Raw genomic sequence first — 18285 nt, 5'->3', positions numbered from 1 at the left:
GGTATTTAGCCAAAGAAAATGAAACACTCACTCAAAAAGATTACAGCACCCCCATGTTCACTGCAGCATTATTCACAATAGCCAAGATAAGGTAATAACCTAGATTCCACTGATGGATGAATGGATAAAGAAAATGTGTATATGTACATACACACACACACACACACACACACACACACACACACACACACAGTAGGACATTATTTAGCCGTGAAAAGAAAGAACTCTTGCCATTTGTCACAATATGGATGGGTCTTGAGGGCATTATGCTAAGTAAAGTAAGTCAGACAGAAAAGACAAATACTGTATGATCTCACTTATATGTGGAATCTAAGCAAAACCAAAACCAAACAAACAAACAAACCCAAATTCATGGATAGAGAACAGATGGGTGGTTGGGGTAAGTGAAATTGCAGAAGGGGCTCAAAAGGGACAAACTTCCAGTTATAACGTAAATAAGTCCTGAGGATGTAATGTACAGCATGGTGACTGTAGTTAATAATATTATGTTGCGTTTTTGAGAGTTGCTGAGAGTAAATTTTAAAAATTCTCACCACAACCAAAAATATCTTTTTGCCATTATGTATGGTGACGGATGTGAAGTAGACTTATTGTGGTGATTACTTTGCAATGTATAGAATTGTCAAATCATTATGTCATACACCTAAAACTAATACACTGCTATGTATATATATTATACCTCAATTAAAAAAAAAATAAAAGGCAAGGGAAAGGATTTTAATCAGGGCTTTTTGGAAGAATCACCCTGGCTCTGGGTGAATAATAGGTTATGAGGCAAGAAGTCAATAAGTTGACTATAGTTAATAAGCCAGGCCAACAATGCTGATGATCCAGCTTGAATCAGTGGGTAGGGTAGTGGTGACCACAGAGGGGGTAGGGGAAGGGTCAGTAGGTAGGTGGCTGAATGGAAATGAGGACGTAAAAGACCTCTTTTATATCATCCATCTTCTTATTTCTCTGTGTTGCATCCTGGGGAGTTTCTTCAGATCATTTTGCCGGTTTATTCTGTCTTCATCTTGTTTAATCCACTATTTAGCGTATCCATTGAAGTAGTAATTTCAAAAAGTGTATTTTTCACTTCTAAAGTTTAAATTTTACACTTTATTTAATCTGCCAAGACATTTTTGTAGTCTAGGTTACTAGTTTATTTTTAAATTTTACCTTTCATTTCTTTAAATAGTTCATATATAACTTTTTGTGTATCTTATGTTGGATGATCACAATATCTAAAGATTTTGGTAGTTTAAATATGTTGCTTGTTGCTTTTGCTGACTTTGTCAGTGTTCTTTTTCTTTTTGTGTTTCTTTTTATGTCCTTTAATTAGAATTGCACTTTTATTTGATCTTATTCCATGGGAATCCCGAGGACCTAGATAGACGATACTTTCCACCAAAGAATGTTTGATGATGAGAACCTGCGAGTTTTGGGGGATACCATATGTCCCTATTTAATATGGAGAGGAGAGATTTATATTTATTTACCCCATCTACTGCAGGCACAAGACTTGATCTCCTTGAGCAATATCAATTTTTAACATTTCTTGCCCTCTGGGCAAATCCTGTGTTTTTACCTTGCTTAAATATGACTCCTACTCCATAGCACATAGCTTTTGCTTTGTTTTGTTTTGGGGGAGAGACAGTAGAAAGGTACCCTTGGAGTTTTTCTTTGCTTCCTGCAAATCCTGCTAATGCTTTAAAATTCATATTTTATCCAGAATCTTCTTGTTTTGCAGAAGGAGGCCCATTTAGAGTCCTTAATTTGCCTTTACCACTAGAACAAGTCCAGGAAGTTAGGTTAAGCATTAAGGTGCTTGCTAATACTGGACTTTGACAATAGAAACACAGGAGGAGAATAATATGTGGTGAGCTCCATTTGAGACTTATTGAGTTTGAGATGTCTGTGACACCCACATGCATAAGTTAAGTCAATAGATGAATATTTGGGTCAGAAATCCAAGAGAGAGATGTGTATTGTTGGTATTGATTTATGTAAATCGACATAAAGATGTGAATTGAAATCATGGGTGTGGTGGAAATTGCTAGTGAGAAGGCATATAGCAAAAAGATTAGTCAAGAAAGATCTATAAGAACTACCAACACATAGCAGAGAGACAGAAATAAAAAGGAAATACAGGATTGTAGAAAGCTATCAGAAAATTGGTGCAAGGGTGTGTCACAGAACCCAAAACTAGAAAGTGGACAGCTGTGCCCCATGCTGTGAGATATGGAGAATTAGAACCACCAGCATGAGAAATTTCGATTAACTTGTGTTAGATCACAAGATTTTTGTAAGAGGGGAAAGTGGGATTTCTGTGAAGACCAGGGCAGACCAATCTCTCTGGAAGTATGACTGAATGGAAGGAAAAGTAGGGGAATATCAGGATGCATTGTGGAGAAGAAGGAGGACTGCGTGTTTAAAATAAGATTAGACATGCTTGCGGGTGTTTAAGTGCTAATGTGAACAAGACAATGGAAAACCTGAGACTGAAAACATTTTGAAGAGAAAGGATGTTATTAAATGAGCAAGTTCACCATACCTGAAAAAGTGGGCTGATTTGGCCTAGAGAATAGCTATAAATACTGGGCCTCATCCGTGATTACAGAAAGAAAGAGGGATAGGTCTGTACAGATTGAAGCAACAATGCTGATTTGTAAAGAAATGTAGAGAGTTCTTGCTGATGACTCTTATCAAAGAAATAAAAGGTGAGCCCATGGGGTAAGATTGGGAGAGGCATTATGGGATTATAGTTTTCAGTACAGTGGAGAGGGTTTGAAATGGATATGGAGGATGATGGGAGAGGAGATCAGCAAAGCAGGTCAGTGTTGCCAAGCAGCGTGGAAGGCCGACTGAGTCCACGGGAGGTGAACGTACGGAGTTCCCAGTCGGGGGCTGTGTGATTGTTCTCCACCTTCTCCTAGCTTTGTCGCAGGGCAGGGAAAAGGCAGGGTTTTTTGTTTGGTTGGTTGGTTGGTTTTTTGTTTTTGTGTTGTTGTTTTTTTTTTACTCCATATGGTATTGGGGTTTTCTGAAAAGGCCTTGTGGAAAAACAAACAAACCAGGACAAGATATTTGAAGGAATTGGAAAGAGAGGTTGAAGTGATGGGGAAAAAGGGAATGGAAGGGAGAAGATCATTGCACTTGGTCTTTCTGCATCATCAAAGGAGAAGCAGAATCTGAGCGGACAGATTCTTGGAAAGACTGAAAAGAAGACAACTGGATCTATGATGTCAGAGCAAAAGCATCTCCAACTGCCTATGAGGTCCGGGCTGCAGGGCTGGGGGTGGGGGAGGTAACTGACGTGGAGTCAGCAAGGAGAGCATTATGCCACCGGGCTGAGAAAATGTGGGAACCTACCTTTGTTCCCCTCAGATGCTAGGAGTTGAAGTGGGGAAGAAACCCGTATTATATCCCATTAATGAAAAAGGAAGTCATCTCAGGAGCTCTTGCTGAACTCGTGATAAGTGCATTGTTCTTCGTTAATGACAAGAGAAGTTTAAGAAAGGAATTTATTTAATAATAATTTTCTAAAGTGGGATGAGTATCGCCCAGCTGCAGACTTAAGTATCTTCTACTTAAGACCTACCAGAGGGATGGAGTCCTTTGAAGAACAAAGAGGTGGGGAGAAACACCAGCTTCTAAACCATAAAAGTTTGGGTGTTGGAGATTGTTGCTGGTGAAGGTCATAGGATTTATTTTTGTGGGCTGTAAATAAAAAATAAAATATGCATCTTTTCCTGGTGTCTTCAGTCTAGCTGTGCTAGGGAGAAATAGAATAAGTGATTACCAGAGGGTCATTCAATCTTTTGCTTGGGTGGTTTTGAATATTTCGTAAAAGAAAACAAAAATTTTAAATATTCTTTCAACCTGTGGTGGATTATTTTTGAGACAATAAAGTAACAATGGAGCATTTACCAAATTTTTAGAATTTAGCATTATTGGTTTGAAATGCATTCTTTCTCCACATACCTAACCATGTTTTAAATCTTATCTTTCTTGCACACATTTTTCTTCTTGTATGAACTTCTCCCCCTTGACATCATGGCTTTTTTAAGTAAATTGATACAGAATTTAGGGGAAGATAGAGAGTAATATGAAAAGTTAACTGCAGAAATGATGAAATCTGAATATCTAAAGGTGGAAATGCTTCGCTACACCCGAGTTTATCGTCATCTATTTTGTATACTTTGTAAATTACTATAATCTACAAATATTGTCCTATACAAAAATAAATGGTTCCTCATCTTGATCTGAGAGCCCTTTGTGCTTCACAGCCCAACTTCTTTGATGTAATTTTTTAAAATGCATGTACGATCGCTCTTAAATTGTTTTCCCATTTGTTTCTCTTATTAGTCCAAAGAGAAGATGTGTGAGAACACAGAGCCAATGGAAAGTTCTTCTCAAACCACCACAACTGTACAAGCAACAACCACAAAATTCAGGGTCCTAACGACCACCAGGAGAGCAGTGACATCCCAGCTGCCCACCAGCCTGCCCACAGAAGGTACTCTAGATATTTTTGCTTTTTTTCTGAAGGAAGGGAAAGTCACTGTGTTGACACAAACGGGGGTAGCTCTCTAGAGGAAAAGTTATCCTTTGGAAAACTGGACTTCTAAAGGATTTCTAAAGAGGAAAAGACAAAATTATTATGGAATAAAAATATGTGTTGGGATTCTTTTAATGTACAGTGCTTTTTATTAAGACAGCTTTTTATAATGATCCTGGCTACTTATACTCCCTAAAAAAGAAATATAGACTTCCTTTTATATTGCTAAATTTTATTGTAACTGAATTCAGTATTTTATTAGTCACAGGTGAGAAAGACAGAATGCATATAGAGACGATAGATAGTTCTACTTATATGCAGTTCTAATATTTACCTAAATATATACAATAATGTATGTTGGTCCAGAATCTATAGAAGGGTACTGTATATGTCATAGAAATTGTCTTGAAAAACATTTTCTCTGCCAGGAAAGACAAAAATACTAGAGAATATTGACACATGGGCACAACTCATTGAGGAAAGAAGGTATATCAGCCAAAATACAACCATGTATTCTGAATGGTACCACTAGGGAGAAATGTGAGACTAGTTGGCCAGAGTGAGCTTCGGGGGGGAAATGGTCTTACTTGTTTATGTCATCAACCTTGCTTTCACTTGAATAATAAATAAAACTTGAAACTTTTGCTTTTAACTAAAATTTAATTGGATATTAAAAGTTAACTCAAGGGGCGCCTGGGTGGCTCAGTCGACTGAGTGTCTGACTCTTGATTTCGGCTCAGGTCAGGATCTCAGAGCGTGGGATCAAGCCCCAAGTCAGGCTCTACGCGCAATGTGGAGTCTGCTGGAGATTCTCTCTCCCTCTTGCTCTGCCTCTCTCCCCACTCATGCTCTGTCTCTAAAATAAATAAATAAATGAATCCTTTAAAAAATTTTAACTGGAATAAAATTATAAAATGAGATGAGGACAACTGCTAAATACATTTTATTGCTTTTAAAACCAATGTTGTATGTTAACCCATATTATTTGGGGTTGTTTTATAGCCTGTGAAATATTTTTGTAGTTTGAATCCTACCCCATGAAAATACTACTTCAATTTGAATCCTATGCTTTAGAATAAAATATAACCACTAAATTTTTTTTAAAAGGCGTGTTCATTTTTTGTTCATTATGGGCAAGATCTTTTCATTTATGATTTTGGTCATACTTATTAGCAGTGGATAAGCATTTAACTTTTGAAGTTAAATTCATAAATATTGACAAATCTTTACTTTTCCAATTAATTTAGAATTTCCTGATCTTGATTTTTTTAAATGAATAATGAAGGCCATCACTATGGAGTCTAATTACAATAAGTCATTTTCAAAAATTAAAAATAAGTGAATTTTAAGTTAAAAGTATAACAGTGTAACATTTCTCAAGATCTTAAGAATCTTATAATACTTTACTAAACTTTTGATCTTACAATCTTAGTAAGAAATTTTAGTACTATCTATGTAAACTAGCACTTTGCTCTCATTGCACTAGAAATTAACTGAGTAAGATTTTTGAAATCTATTTGTGTTATAATTAAGGCATTAGTAGACAGTTACTGGTATTCAGATTTATGCACCATTAAAATTTTTTTTGTTACAGTAACTTTGAATTTCTCTTCCAGATGATACCAAGATAGCACTACATCTAAAAGATAATGGAGGTAAGAATTGATATTTTTCTTTTATAAATATTTTTAGATACTAATTCATTTCATTCAAATATAAGAAGGATTTGTGGGCTTCTAATATGAAGTGAAGTTATATTTCAGTCTCTGTTGGTATTTAACATGGGAAGAATTTATTGTTTGGCTTGAAAATTGAAATGGTTTCAATGATGGAATGAAATTCTAATCTACATGTTTGCCTATAAAACTACAGGACACCAATGACCAGTTCTAAGGTGAAAATTTATCCACACATCTTTCTCTCCTTTTTTTATGCCATTCCTTGGTTTAATTGTATATTGAATATCTACATGGCGTAGGTATTGGGTTCAAATGGGTTTTCTTCCCAAGTTGACTACTCAACATTCTCTATAAATAAAATTAAGAAATAGACCAATATGGAAATATACTTTATAAGCCTTTTTATCTTTTATGTGAACCAAGGGACAAAAATTAAACATGCAACATTTTTCTAAGACAATTTAGAGATATCTATAATGGTCCTTGAAAATTTGAGGAAGAAAAGTTTTACCGAAATAAGGCTGTGAAAGATTCTGCCTAAGTTTTTACAGATAGTTCTTTTTCTATTAAACTGTGTGCTTCTGCCTGGATCTTAATAAAAGAGATTTTTTTAATCTGTTTATTCAGCTCAAGAAGGGGAGGTGCTCCTCTTCTTAGGGGCCTCTTTTATGTAAATGTGGCCACCCTTGACAGTGATCTTTTGCAGCCCCAGCTGATTTTTGTAAGTAAGTCAAAATCCAATGTCTACATTGTTAAGGATTTTTTTTTCTTTTCCAAATTGAAGAGAATAGTTTCTATATTATGCAGTCTAGGTTAAGTAACAAATACTTTGAGTTGACTGTATGTTAAGATATGTGCTGTATAAATCTTTAAATTTCATATCAATCCATTTGAAAGATAAGCTGCTTAGCCTCCTGACATACTCATTATTACATCAATTATCCATTGTCTTGGGTCTGTGCCATAGTGTTTGATTTCATTTTCCTTACTTATTATTGTATTAATGCTGTGAATGGATTGCTTTACAGATGACCATTTGCAACATATATACAAGCTAGGAATAAGTTAAAATCTTAGCACTCGAAGGGACTTTAGCAATCCCCCAGCTCGGAATTTCTCAGAGCAGGATGCTACTTAGTTTCATGTGAACATAAGTCTTAAAGTTGGTGTTACCTTATTTTGAAAGAGGGTAGTATGACAAGAATGAAATGGAGGAGGGGTTCCCAACACACTTCTTTTGGATTTGTTACATTTATTTCTTAATATGGGTAGTGGTTTCATTTCTACACTTTCTTTTCTCTTTTTTTGTTTTAATATTCTGAATGTTTAGAATAAATATTCTGTAATGCTAACAGAGGAAAACAAAAGATTTCTGTGATTAAATAGGTATGAGATACTCTGGATGAAAGAAAAATAAAGTGGCTTTGCTAGAGAGCTGTTCAAAGCTTTTAATGTTCATTTGTTTACTCATTCATTAATTCCTGCTGAATGCCTGCTAAGTGCAGGGCACTGTTACAGGCTTGGGGCCAGGATAAGTGAACAAGACTTAGCTAAATTCCCTGCTTTCAAGGAGCACGTATTCTCAAGAAGTTTCAAGATGGCAATAAAGAATTAGGAGCTGGCATTTCTCTACGATTTGGTCATAAAACCTTTCTATAAGTTGCATCTCGTGGACTTAATGTTTTATGAAATACACTTTGGGAAATAGTTCCCTAGAATATTACCAACTATCCCAAGGAAAATCCTTAGTTTTGTTTAGTGCAGCAAGGAATCTGGAAACTTTGAAGATTTTCTTAGTGCAGTCCATTAGAACTACCTTATGATGCTGAGAAATCAAATGAAGTAAATTCCTGCTGTAAATGGAAGACCTTTTTTTCTTTTTTGTTATACTAGAGAAGTTGACTGTTGGATTTTAGAAGGTAGTTAGATTATTAACACGCAGCATGAATCCCCCAGAATTCCAAAATATCACAATAAGACTTTGTGTCTATATACTGGAACTCTTTTCGTGTCTAAGGTTGTTTATAAAGCACTTTTTCTAAAGTACAGTCGGAGCAGACCAACCTGACCAGCATTAAGATAAATGTTCCTTCAAAATAGTACTTAAGGGAAATTACACATTACTTTTTATAGCACCTTCATTAAGATAGCATGCTTTCATTGTTTTTTACCGTATGGAATTTGAAGATGCAGGAAGGATTGCCAATTTAAATCTAACTTGATTAGTTGATTAAACATGTTGAAAACAGAATTCAGGATTGTTCTCCTCTTCCCTGTCCAGGTAAACATTTTTGCAAGATGGAGCTAATAATGAAAAAGGTTGCCTAATGTAAATGTTTTCTCAGATTTATTGAGAATTTTTTTAAAGCAACCTAATAAATTTTTGTAAATTGCTATGTATTGTTGCAAACAAATTTAGCACATTTTGTTTCTTGATTTAATTTCATCTAATTGGCTGTTTCTAAAAGCATTTTAATTTAGAGGTTTCTACGTTCGTGAAAAAGAGGGTGACATTTTTCAAAATAGTCAATATGTAGCTAGAAGCTAATGATGCTGCCTTTAGATATTGGATTACCTTGCCTCTGAGTTTTTCAGGGGCATCGCTTTGGGTTAAAATAGTTGATTTTCTAGTGGAATCCACAGCTGACATGATTATACATTCACTTTCCAGGAGATTTTCCTTCATCTTTGATATGAAAGTAGAGAATACTTCTGAGCAGCTGGACACCAAAGGCACACAACAGGGCTTCTCATTCACGGGACCCAAACTGAGTTACTGTCTGCTAAATCACTCTTGATGAATCTTCAATGGTGATTTGAGTTTCCTGCCACCTTTAGAGTAGGACTAGGTAGAGCTTCTGGAAGTTTCAGGCTAGTTTTGGGGTTGGGAAAGTTTTATTCGCCATAAGGGTTGAATGGAAGTTCTAAGACCTATGAACAGTTTGGAGACAAGAACATGAAAAAATCTAAACAAAGAGAATGGTATCTACTAGGTTCAGACCCCCTTAGTGAGGTAAGCGTTGACTGACTGTGAATGGTGGAATACAGACTCAGAAGTGCCAATATAAATATAGCATTTTATCTCCGTATAACTATCTCCAAATAGTTGGAGGAAGATGGAGGAGAAAAAGAAGAGAAAAAAAGAAGTCTGTGCCGAATGTTTATTATGTTTCTGGCACCATTCTAAATGCTGTCATGTGTTACCTCATTTAATTCATGCAACACCCCTGTGAGTTGGTCCTGTTACTATTCTCATTTTATAGCTGAGGAAATGACCATACAGAAAGGTTAGGTTATCTGGCTAGTATGTGGCGCACTTAGGGTGTGACTCTATTTAATCATACAGATTCCTTAATATGGATTCTAAGTCCCGACAACCTCCCAGTATTACTGTTTTCTTACAGTACAGGTCTCTTATAAATCAAACTTGAAATAGGAAATGCCACCATAAAGGATTTTACTTATTCCTACTATATTATTTCTCCTTTTCTAGAACAACTGACGATACTTGTAAGTGTTTGGAAATGAAATTTTCTTTTCCCGTGTAATGATGCTGTAGTTCCCATTTTATCCTTTCTGTGAAAATCACAACGCATTGATTGTCCTGCGGAACTGAGTAGTGGTCTAATTCATGGCCTTGTGTTCTCCAAACCATAGGGCAACTCCGTGTTTATGTTCAAAATCTAATTTAAAACTCTTTTAGCCTTCTTGGTTTCTCTAGAAATTCAGGTTTAATTTGCCACGAAGGGGTTTCTAGAATGTGTTTTTTAAATATATGTATTTCTGTGGGTAGGGGTTAAAGCATTTAAAATCACCTCTTCTTCGGGTTTTCAAATCCTGGCAGAAGCTAACTAGAGGAGTTATATATTGTAGTAGGCACAACTATTAGATGACTTCTTTGACATTTGATTAGGTTGCTTCCAAATGACACCTCCTAAATAGAAATGTAAATGTCTTCGAGATGAGACCTGGATCAGATTATACCCAGAGCTGAAAAGAGGTTTGCAAGTTGAATCAATGGCAGGGTCTTTTAATTAAGAAGTAAAATCTTCAACCAGATTCAACTCATTGGGCAAATTGAATTGTACCGTTCTACTACACTGCAGATGTTAAGATTATTTGAAGCTCTAAAATCTTGTGATTTGATTTTGTTATTTAAAATGTGTTGAGGGTGCCTGGGTGGCTCAGTCAGTTCAGCGTCCAACTGTTGATTTCTGCTCAGGTCATGAGCTCAGGGTTGTGAGATGGATCCCCACGTTGGGGCTCCACACCGATTGTAGAGCCTGATTAATATTCTCTCTCTCCCTCTCTCTCAAAAAAAAAAAAAGTGTTGACTGAGATTAATCAAAATACGAAGACTGCATTTGCTCTTGGTTCCTCCAAATGTTCTTCCTTTTGATAAAGTGTCTTTTTAAAAACATTTTTGAATAAGAGTTCTTAATTACTAATAATATTTAAAGTAACAGCACTCCAGAGAGCACTGATGTATTATGCAGGTGGCACTCTGCTTCTCATTTCTTATTGCTATGAGTTTCGCTACACCTGGTTTCTGAAAGGCTGCATTCTTGAGTCAGAAGGTGTGTCACCATCAAAGAGATGCTGGAATAGCTACATTAAGCAGTTTGCAGAACATGATCAAGTTAATTCTGAGGTACAAATCTGCAAAGTGGTAGATTTCCAGGATCAAATACAGGTAGACTTTGAATGAGCGACGATGGAATGGCGGGTCTAAATTCTGATTCTGCTGTGTTTAGTTTCTTATTTCTGAACATATCCCAAAACTCTTCATCCAAAGATAAAATGTTAGAACATTATTTGGTTTTTTTCACTAGAATACTTCTAAGGTTATATTTTTATTATCTAGTCTGTAGTGACAGATCAAGTGTCTAGTGTTTCATTTATCATTCAGTCGAATTGTTTTTTGACTTTAATACATAAGTCATCAAAGTAACATATCTTTCATTTTTTCCCCCACCTTCCCTTGCTATTTTTTTTTTCATCTGCTTCTTTCACATAGATCACAGTCTTATAAGGAAAGGGAAACTGTTATTTCCTTTTGATGGGCTATTGAGTATCTTTCACTTTCTGTTTCTAAAAACTGTAAAGTATCTTGACATTTGGTTTTATCTTTTGCTCTGTTTGGCTACTTTTCATGGTAGCAGTAACTCTATTCTAAGTATATGTGTGCCATAATAATAAAAATGTCTTATACTGCAGAATGTGATTTTGAATATCCCCTAGGATTAAGAATGTCTCTCCTAAAATTTCACCCAGAATAGGGTTCCTCAACTTTTTCTGTACGTTAGAATCATCTGGTTATTCTCATCTAATTTTATTATTCCAGCTTAGAAAAATTCCAGTGGTCAGACTGCTCTTCCAACCAATTAAATCTGAGCCTCTGGAGCTAGGACTGGGCATCAATATATTTTAAGCCTGCAGGTGATCCCATGTAGGTTGAGTTGTGAACAAGTGGTCTGATAGCAATGCTTCATGAATATTAAGGTGCATCAAAATCACTGGGTGAAGAGGGAGTCTTGTAAAATGCATTTTTTGCTATCATAGTTTTAGGATAGAACCCAAACCTTGGCGCTGCGTTTCTATGAGCTCTCAGATTATACAGACACCACCAGTTCACAGACCACACTCTGAGTATCAGGAGTTGAGTGAATTCTTGATTTCTTTATGCCAGAGTTCCCAAAACAAGAGTGACATAGCTTTTTTTTTTTTTAAAAGATTTTGTTTATTTGGCAGAGAGAGACACAGCGAGAGAGGGAACACAAGCAGGGGGAGTGGGAGAGGGAGAAGCAGGCTTCCCGCTGAGCAGGGAGCCCGATGTGGGGCTTGATCCCAGGACCCTGGGATCATGTCCTGAGCCAAAGGCAGATGCTTAATGACTAAGCCACCCAGGTGCCCCCAAGAGTGACATATCTTTCTCTGAATCCGTGCATTGGTCCTCACCTATACCTCATGACTCCCATAAAACATTTTAATTGATGACAACAAATTACCTCTGTCTCCATGTAGAGAATGTGTCTTGCTCAGCAGGCATAGGGGACCCTAAAGCGTTATGTCTGTTATGCAATTAATAGAAAATTAGTCCATTTTAGTTATTGCAAAATTATTTTAGTAAAGGCCATTACACGTTCTGTATTTCTTTGAATCATATGAAATTGCTGATATTTTTTTTTTTACCATTTGACCTACAAAAGTTGCAATTTCATTGTTCAATCTAATAGTTTAAAAAAATCATTGTCCAGCATAGGAAAAGAAAAACCAAATCACTTTGGAATATATTTTTCCCCTTTATGTTGATTTGTAGCTAGGATTTATGGAGTTTGTGCTGATGATAAGACATGGAACAAAATGATATCGCAGAACCTCTCAGAAAACACACACATACAGGACTTCCAAGACGTACCTCCAAATACACGTTCCATTTGCCATTGGCAAAATGTTTTACTACATATCTTTCTCTGATCGATACCTTCCTTTTTTTCTGTGCTCATCTCCTATATAATATTCTGTGTGCCCTCTTTTTGTCAGACACCTAGCCTTGGGAATCTCCTGTTAGAAGAAATAAACTCTCATATACCATTATATTTTGGAACCTGTGATTTAGGAGAGGCCTCAGGAGCAGTTTTTTGTTACCCAATATTTTGTGTTACCTTTCCTGGGGCAAACATGTGTAAAGTTATTAGAATTTTTTTAGTATGACATATCTACTGATCAAAGTTAATTGCCTTGTGCTGTTAATATATATGTCACTAGAAAATTAACTTTTATGTTGATTTGATTAGACTTAATTTCATTTATTCAGGAAGCATTTCTTATACTAGTATATGCCTGACCCATTGGTAAATGATGGATAAGGTCAACAAGAGCTAGTACCCACCATAAAGAAGCAAGTATACTAGTGGGATGACATAAAGAAATTAACTAATAATTAAATGTGGTATGAAAAGTACAGTGATAGTCTCAGGAAAAAAAAAAAACTATGAAGGCAGAGAAAAGTGATCTAAACAAAACTGAAATAATGAGAAAGATTCTTAGAAGAGATACTTGAAGTATACTTAGGATTTGTGTAGAAAAGGAATAGAAGAATGTCATTTCAGTGGAGGGACCAGCAAAGACAGATGTTCAGTAGCATGAGACATCACGATCTATTTGGATAACTAAAGAGTTACCACATTTTATGGCTAGGGTAAAGATGTACACAGGTGGTTATGGATGGTGAGGTTGAGAGAGAAGTAGGGGCTTCAGCACTCATAGCCTTTTATGCCAGGCAAGGAAGTTTACTGACTTTATCCAAAGACATTGGGAGCCATTGACATCATTTAGACAGGGGAGTGCTATGAAAAGTTTTACATGTTTCGTAGGTCATTCTTGAGGGATTTGGGGGAACTAAGGGGAAAGGAGTAAGCCTGAGGCCAGGAAAACTACTTAGGAGATCGTACTAGTAATCCATAAAAGAAATGGTGAGAGGCAAGAGTAGTGGCTGACAGTAAGAATAAAGAAGAGAAACTGGACATGAGAAGCACTTTCTAATGAAGTGAAGGTTACAAATATCTGATTAGATGTGTGATTTATGTGTTAGAAAGTGACCAAGATGGCTCCCAGGACTTGAGCCTAGTTATCTGTATGGATGATGATTCTGTTTAATAGGGATTACCAGAAGAGGACAGGTTTTGGGGGAGGCAGTGAATTTAATTTGAGCTTATTGACTTTGAAGTATCTGTGGACCATCCAAATGAAGATGTCCAGCGGGCACTCTTCTATGCAAATCTGAAATTCACTTGAGAAATACAAGGAAAAGATATAAATTTAGGCATCAGCAGCATAGAAATGACAGTTGAAGTTACGAGAGTGAATGAGATTACAGAAGGATAGTATAAAAATGAGAAGAGCACAGAACTAAACGGAGAACACAAAGTGTTGTTTAGAAAACTGCAAAGAGAGTTAAAGAGATAGCAAGAAAACCAGTAGAGTTTGCTATCACAGAAACCAAAGAGAAGAACATTTCAAAGGGGAAGTAGGGAACAATGTCAATGCTATGGACAGGCCAAGTGGAAGGAAGGAAGGAAGGAAGGAAGGAAGGAAGGAAGGAAGGAAGGAAGGAAGGAAGGAAGGAAAGGAAGGAAGGAAGGAAGGAGGAAGGGAAAGGAAGAAAGGAAGAAAAGAACAGAAAAGTGACCATTAGTTTAGGTAATATGTTAGCATTTGTTGGACAGTTCTACAATCCACAGTAACACAATCCCCAGATAGAATTTGAGAAGTCCACGGGCAAAAAGGAAATTGAAGTCAACAGGGACAGGCTACTTTTTCAAGAAGTTCAGTGAAAAAGAAAGTAATGATTTCTGTTGTTGATGTCGCTTTATTTTAGGAGCATATTTACATGTTATAGATGTTGAGTACAAAGAAGACATAGAGAAAGGAATTAAAAGATGACTAAGAGTGTTTTCACATATCTGCAGGTAGGGATGGGTGAGTCAGCGTGAATGGGAGGAGATAAGTGGGAGGAAGAAGTTGAGGGAATTTCATCTGAGTTTCTTGCTTTCTCAGTGTAGTAGGAGACGAAGTAATATGGGGAGAGTAAGTGTGAGAGGTTAGAGTATGGTGTCTAGTAATTGAGAGAACCCATAAAACATTTCCAAGGGGAATGGAACAAGAGGCCTCCTATTAATGTGTAAAGGGCATGTCAATGTGTATTTGGAGCCCACTAACCTTGGCAACCATTCTTAAGGTTTTGTTACTTAAATACTAAATTTTTTCATGTGTGCTTCTATTGTTGATGCTTATTTCTCGTGTAATATGCTGATCTAGTTGAAGAAGGAAGGGAAAAGAAGGGAGGGAGGGAGAAGGGAAGGAAAAGGGAGAGAAAGATATGCTATTTTTAAAAAGACATAATGATTAAAGAAAGTAGTTTAATCCATTAGGTGGTAAATTTAGTTTAATCTTTTTCAACAAGTAGGTTTTCAATGACTTGCTATTCCACTAAGACTAATTTTCACCTTAGTTTTATTCTGCATGCTCAAGTAATACTATGCAAGATTTTAAATGTATCTTGGGTAGTAAGGACAGGGGTCCTTATTTAACATTGACTTATAATAGTGCTCTAAGTTTCTGTGACCAAATGTTATTATTTCAGTTACAATAATGAATTAGCAACTTTTTTGGTAAAATTTCAACCACAAGTGACTTTAACACACGTTAACATTAGGTTCAACAATCACTAAAGAAAAAATATAAAAAATGTAGAGCTAAATTTAAATAGAATTCTAAGAAATATTTGTTTAGGCTGAAGAAAAGAGAGGAGGAAAAATGGATCACGTAGTGTATGGACACAAAGAAGAAAAATAGAAAAAATAATCAAATCCAGCTCTACCGATAATCATACTAAGTATAAAGAGAATAAGCACTCCAATTAAAAGCATAGATTATCAGACTGACTTTAAAAAAGCAAGAGCCTCAATGAAGTACCATTTTACACCCGCAACAATGTCTAAAACTAAAAAAAAAAAAAAAAAAAAAAAAAAAAATTCATACTAATGAGGATATGGTGTACCAGAAGTCTTTTACATTGCTAATCAGACTGTGGAATAGTACAATCCCTTTGGAAAAGTGACAGTTCTATAAAGCTAAATGTATATCTTCCTTTGACCCAGAAATTCCAATCCTATATATTTATCCAAGAGAAAACATATCCGCAAAAATATTCACAAGAATGTTTGTAGCAACTTTGTTCATCATTGCCAATAACTGAAAACAGTCCAGATGTTTGGCAATAGAAAAATAAACAAGTTGAGTATATTCATATAGTGGACTACTATTCAGCACAAATAAAGAACAAACCAGTGATACATGCAATGACACAAATACATCTTAAAAACATCATGTTAGGCAAAAAAGAGCCAGGCACTACAGAGTACAGACAGTATGATTCAATTTGTATGAAATTCAATACATGCGAAACTAATCTACTATAATAGAAATCAGTTTAGTGGTTGCCCATCGTGGGGTGGGGTGGGGTGGGGTGTGGTTAGAATTGACTGGAAAGGGGAAAAGGGAACTTTCTGGGAACATGGAAATTATTAAAATGTGTTATATTGTACACTTAAGATCTGTGCTTTTCGAGGCTGCAAGTTTTATCTCCTTTAAAAGAAAAGAGAGAAATTTTAATGTGTTTCTCATAGACTAGATACAGTGTTTTGAAAAAAATCTCATGAATAAATTCTTCCAAGCCTCTTGAAATTCTCAACAAAAGAAAGGGAAAAGGCATATCCTTAGCAAACCAGCTTCTCAAATTAGTAGACGTAAAATTTAGCACTTCTGATTATGTGATTCATCTTTTGCTTGAAATTATTCTTAGACCCTTCCCATGTAGCTGCTAATAATGATAAAATTATCTGGCAATGATTGGGCTGTTTCTGTATACCAGGCACCTTTCTAAGGGTTTTGTATGTTATCTCATTTGATATTTACCGCACCCTATGAAGAAAGTACTATTGTCATCTCATTTTACACCTGAGGCAGTGGAAGCCCTGGGATTTACATAATCTGTCACGTGGTTGGTAAGGAATGCAGCTGGGCTTTACCACCGATGATCTCGTGTCAGAGCACATGCTGTGCTTCCCAATGCCATCCTGTCCTGCAGGGAGGATTGCTCCAAATGTTGTAGTAAGCCATGTAGCCATTTGTCTGCCATTCTCCCCCTGTTGGAGCTATCCAGCATCTCAGCAAACAGAAGCAGCGTCAACTGCTACATCAATGTCAGAATGAGCGAGGTGGCTCCTGTACTCCCAACACTTTGAGACCAAAGTCTTTGCAACTGTAAAACTCATGGGAGCACCACATTCCACTTTGTCAGGCCATTTTACAAGGCTTATTTGGTGGAAGAGATTAGGATGAGACTAGTGCTCCCCTCCCAGACTGACCATGTTCTATCCCACATTCAACACATGGAACTTAGTATTTCAGGAAACTTGATATTCCTTGGGGGCAGGCAATTACGATAAACACAATTTCTGTCTTCTCAAGCAGGTTACCTGATTCTGTCCCTGCTAGGCGTATTATCTGAACTCAGTTTTGTCCATAACGATGTGAAGCAATGAAATATAAATATTCTGCAAAACTGGCTCTCAATGGTTTTAATTTTTTCTCTCTATCTTTGACACATGGGTACTTTTTATTAGATCTGGTAACACAAATTAAAATGAAATTCCAGACCCAACCCAATTTTTTTTCCGTTTCTGATTCCGTCTCTGTACAATGCATAGCACATACATGTAGTCTTGCCCATTTACCCTCCCAGAGGACTGTAGATATCAAACCACAATGAATAATAAAGGGTCATATGGTTGTTAAGAACGCGAAGGACTAAGGTTTTAATTCTAAGGCACACACACAGGCCAAAATGATATCTTTAGCAACTTTCTCAGGAAACCCAAAGGTTTTCATTAATATGAGCATAAACTCAGATGTCAAAGAATTTGGGATTGAATTAATAACATTGATTTAATATTCAGCACTTTTCAAAAGAAGTTGCTTATGGATAATCACTGCCAGGTTGATTTTATTTAGATAGTTACTGCACCTCAGCCACTGGACTCTTTGTTCTTCAAATAATGGCTGCAGTTTCTATCTTGCATGTCCCATGGCCCAGATCCTGCTGTGGTCTGGGGATAGACATTTAAAGGGCCTTATTGGCCTGTTTTCCTAATGGTGGGTATACAGTGTGAGATAGAGTTTGATCTCTCCACTGGAAAAACTATTTATGAAAGATGCCCTTGGGTTCATGAACTTCAGCTTCAGTGAAAGAATGGATCCAATTTCCTTGAATAATTTCAGGAAGGCCTGGTATTGACCTGACAGTGCAGCTGTGATTAAGAGGAGTGAAAATACTAAAGGTTTATATTAGCTAAGTGGTTTGGACACACATTTGCCTTTCCCCACTGATAGGAGCAAGGTGAAGAGGGTTCTTCCTCAATGTTGAGAAAACCTGGTGGATTTGGTAGGGAATTAAACCTTCATTATGATACTCATAGC

At 36.4% G+C, this 18285-nt stretch overlaps 1 protein-coding gene across 1 annotated transcript in view; it reads left to right on the top strand.

Moving 5' to 3' along the window:
• The window catches only part of PLXDC2 (plexin domain containing 2), a 432662-nt gene that overhangs the window by 360363 nt on the left and 54014 nt on the right, over positions 1-18285 (top strand). The window contains exons 11-12 of the mRNA XM_045787429.2: positions 4372-4522; positions 6181-6219. Coding sequence (XP_045643385.1) covers positions 4372-4522; positions 6181-6219 — 190 coding nt within the window. The remainder of the gene's footprint in view (positions 1-4371; positions 4523-6180; positions 6220-18285) is intronic.

Source organism: Ursus americanus, chromosome 31 (genome assembly GCF_024610735.1).
Source record: "Ursus americanus isolate L20-20 chromosome 31, mUrsAme1.1.p, whole genome shotgun sequence".
Lineage (NCBI taxonomy): Eukaryota > Metazoa > Chordata > Mammalia > Carnivora > Ursidae > Ursus > Ursus americanus.
This window is presented reverse-complemented; position numbering and strand designations above follow the sequence as displayed.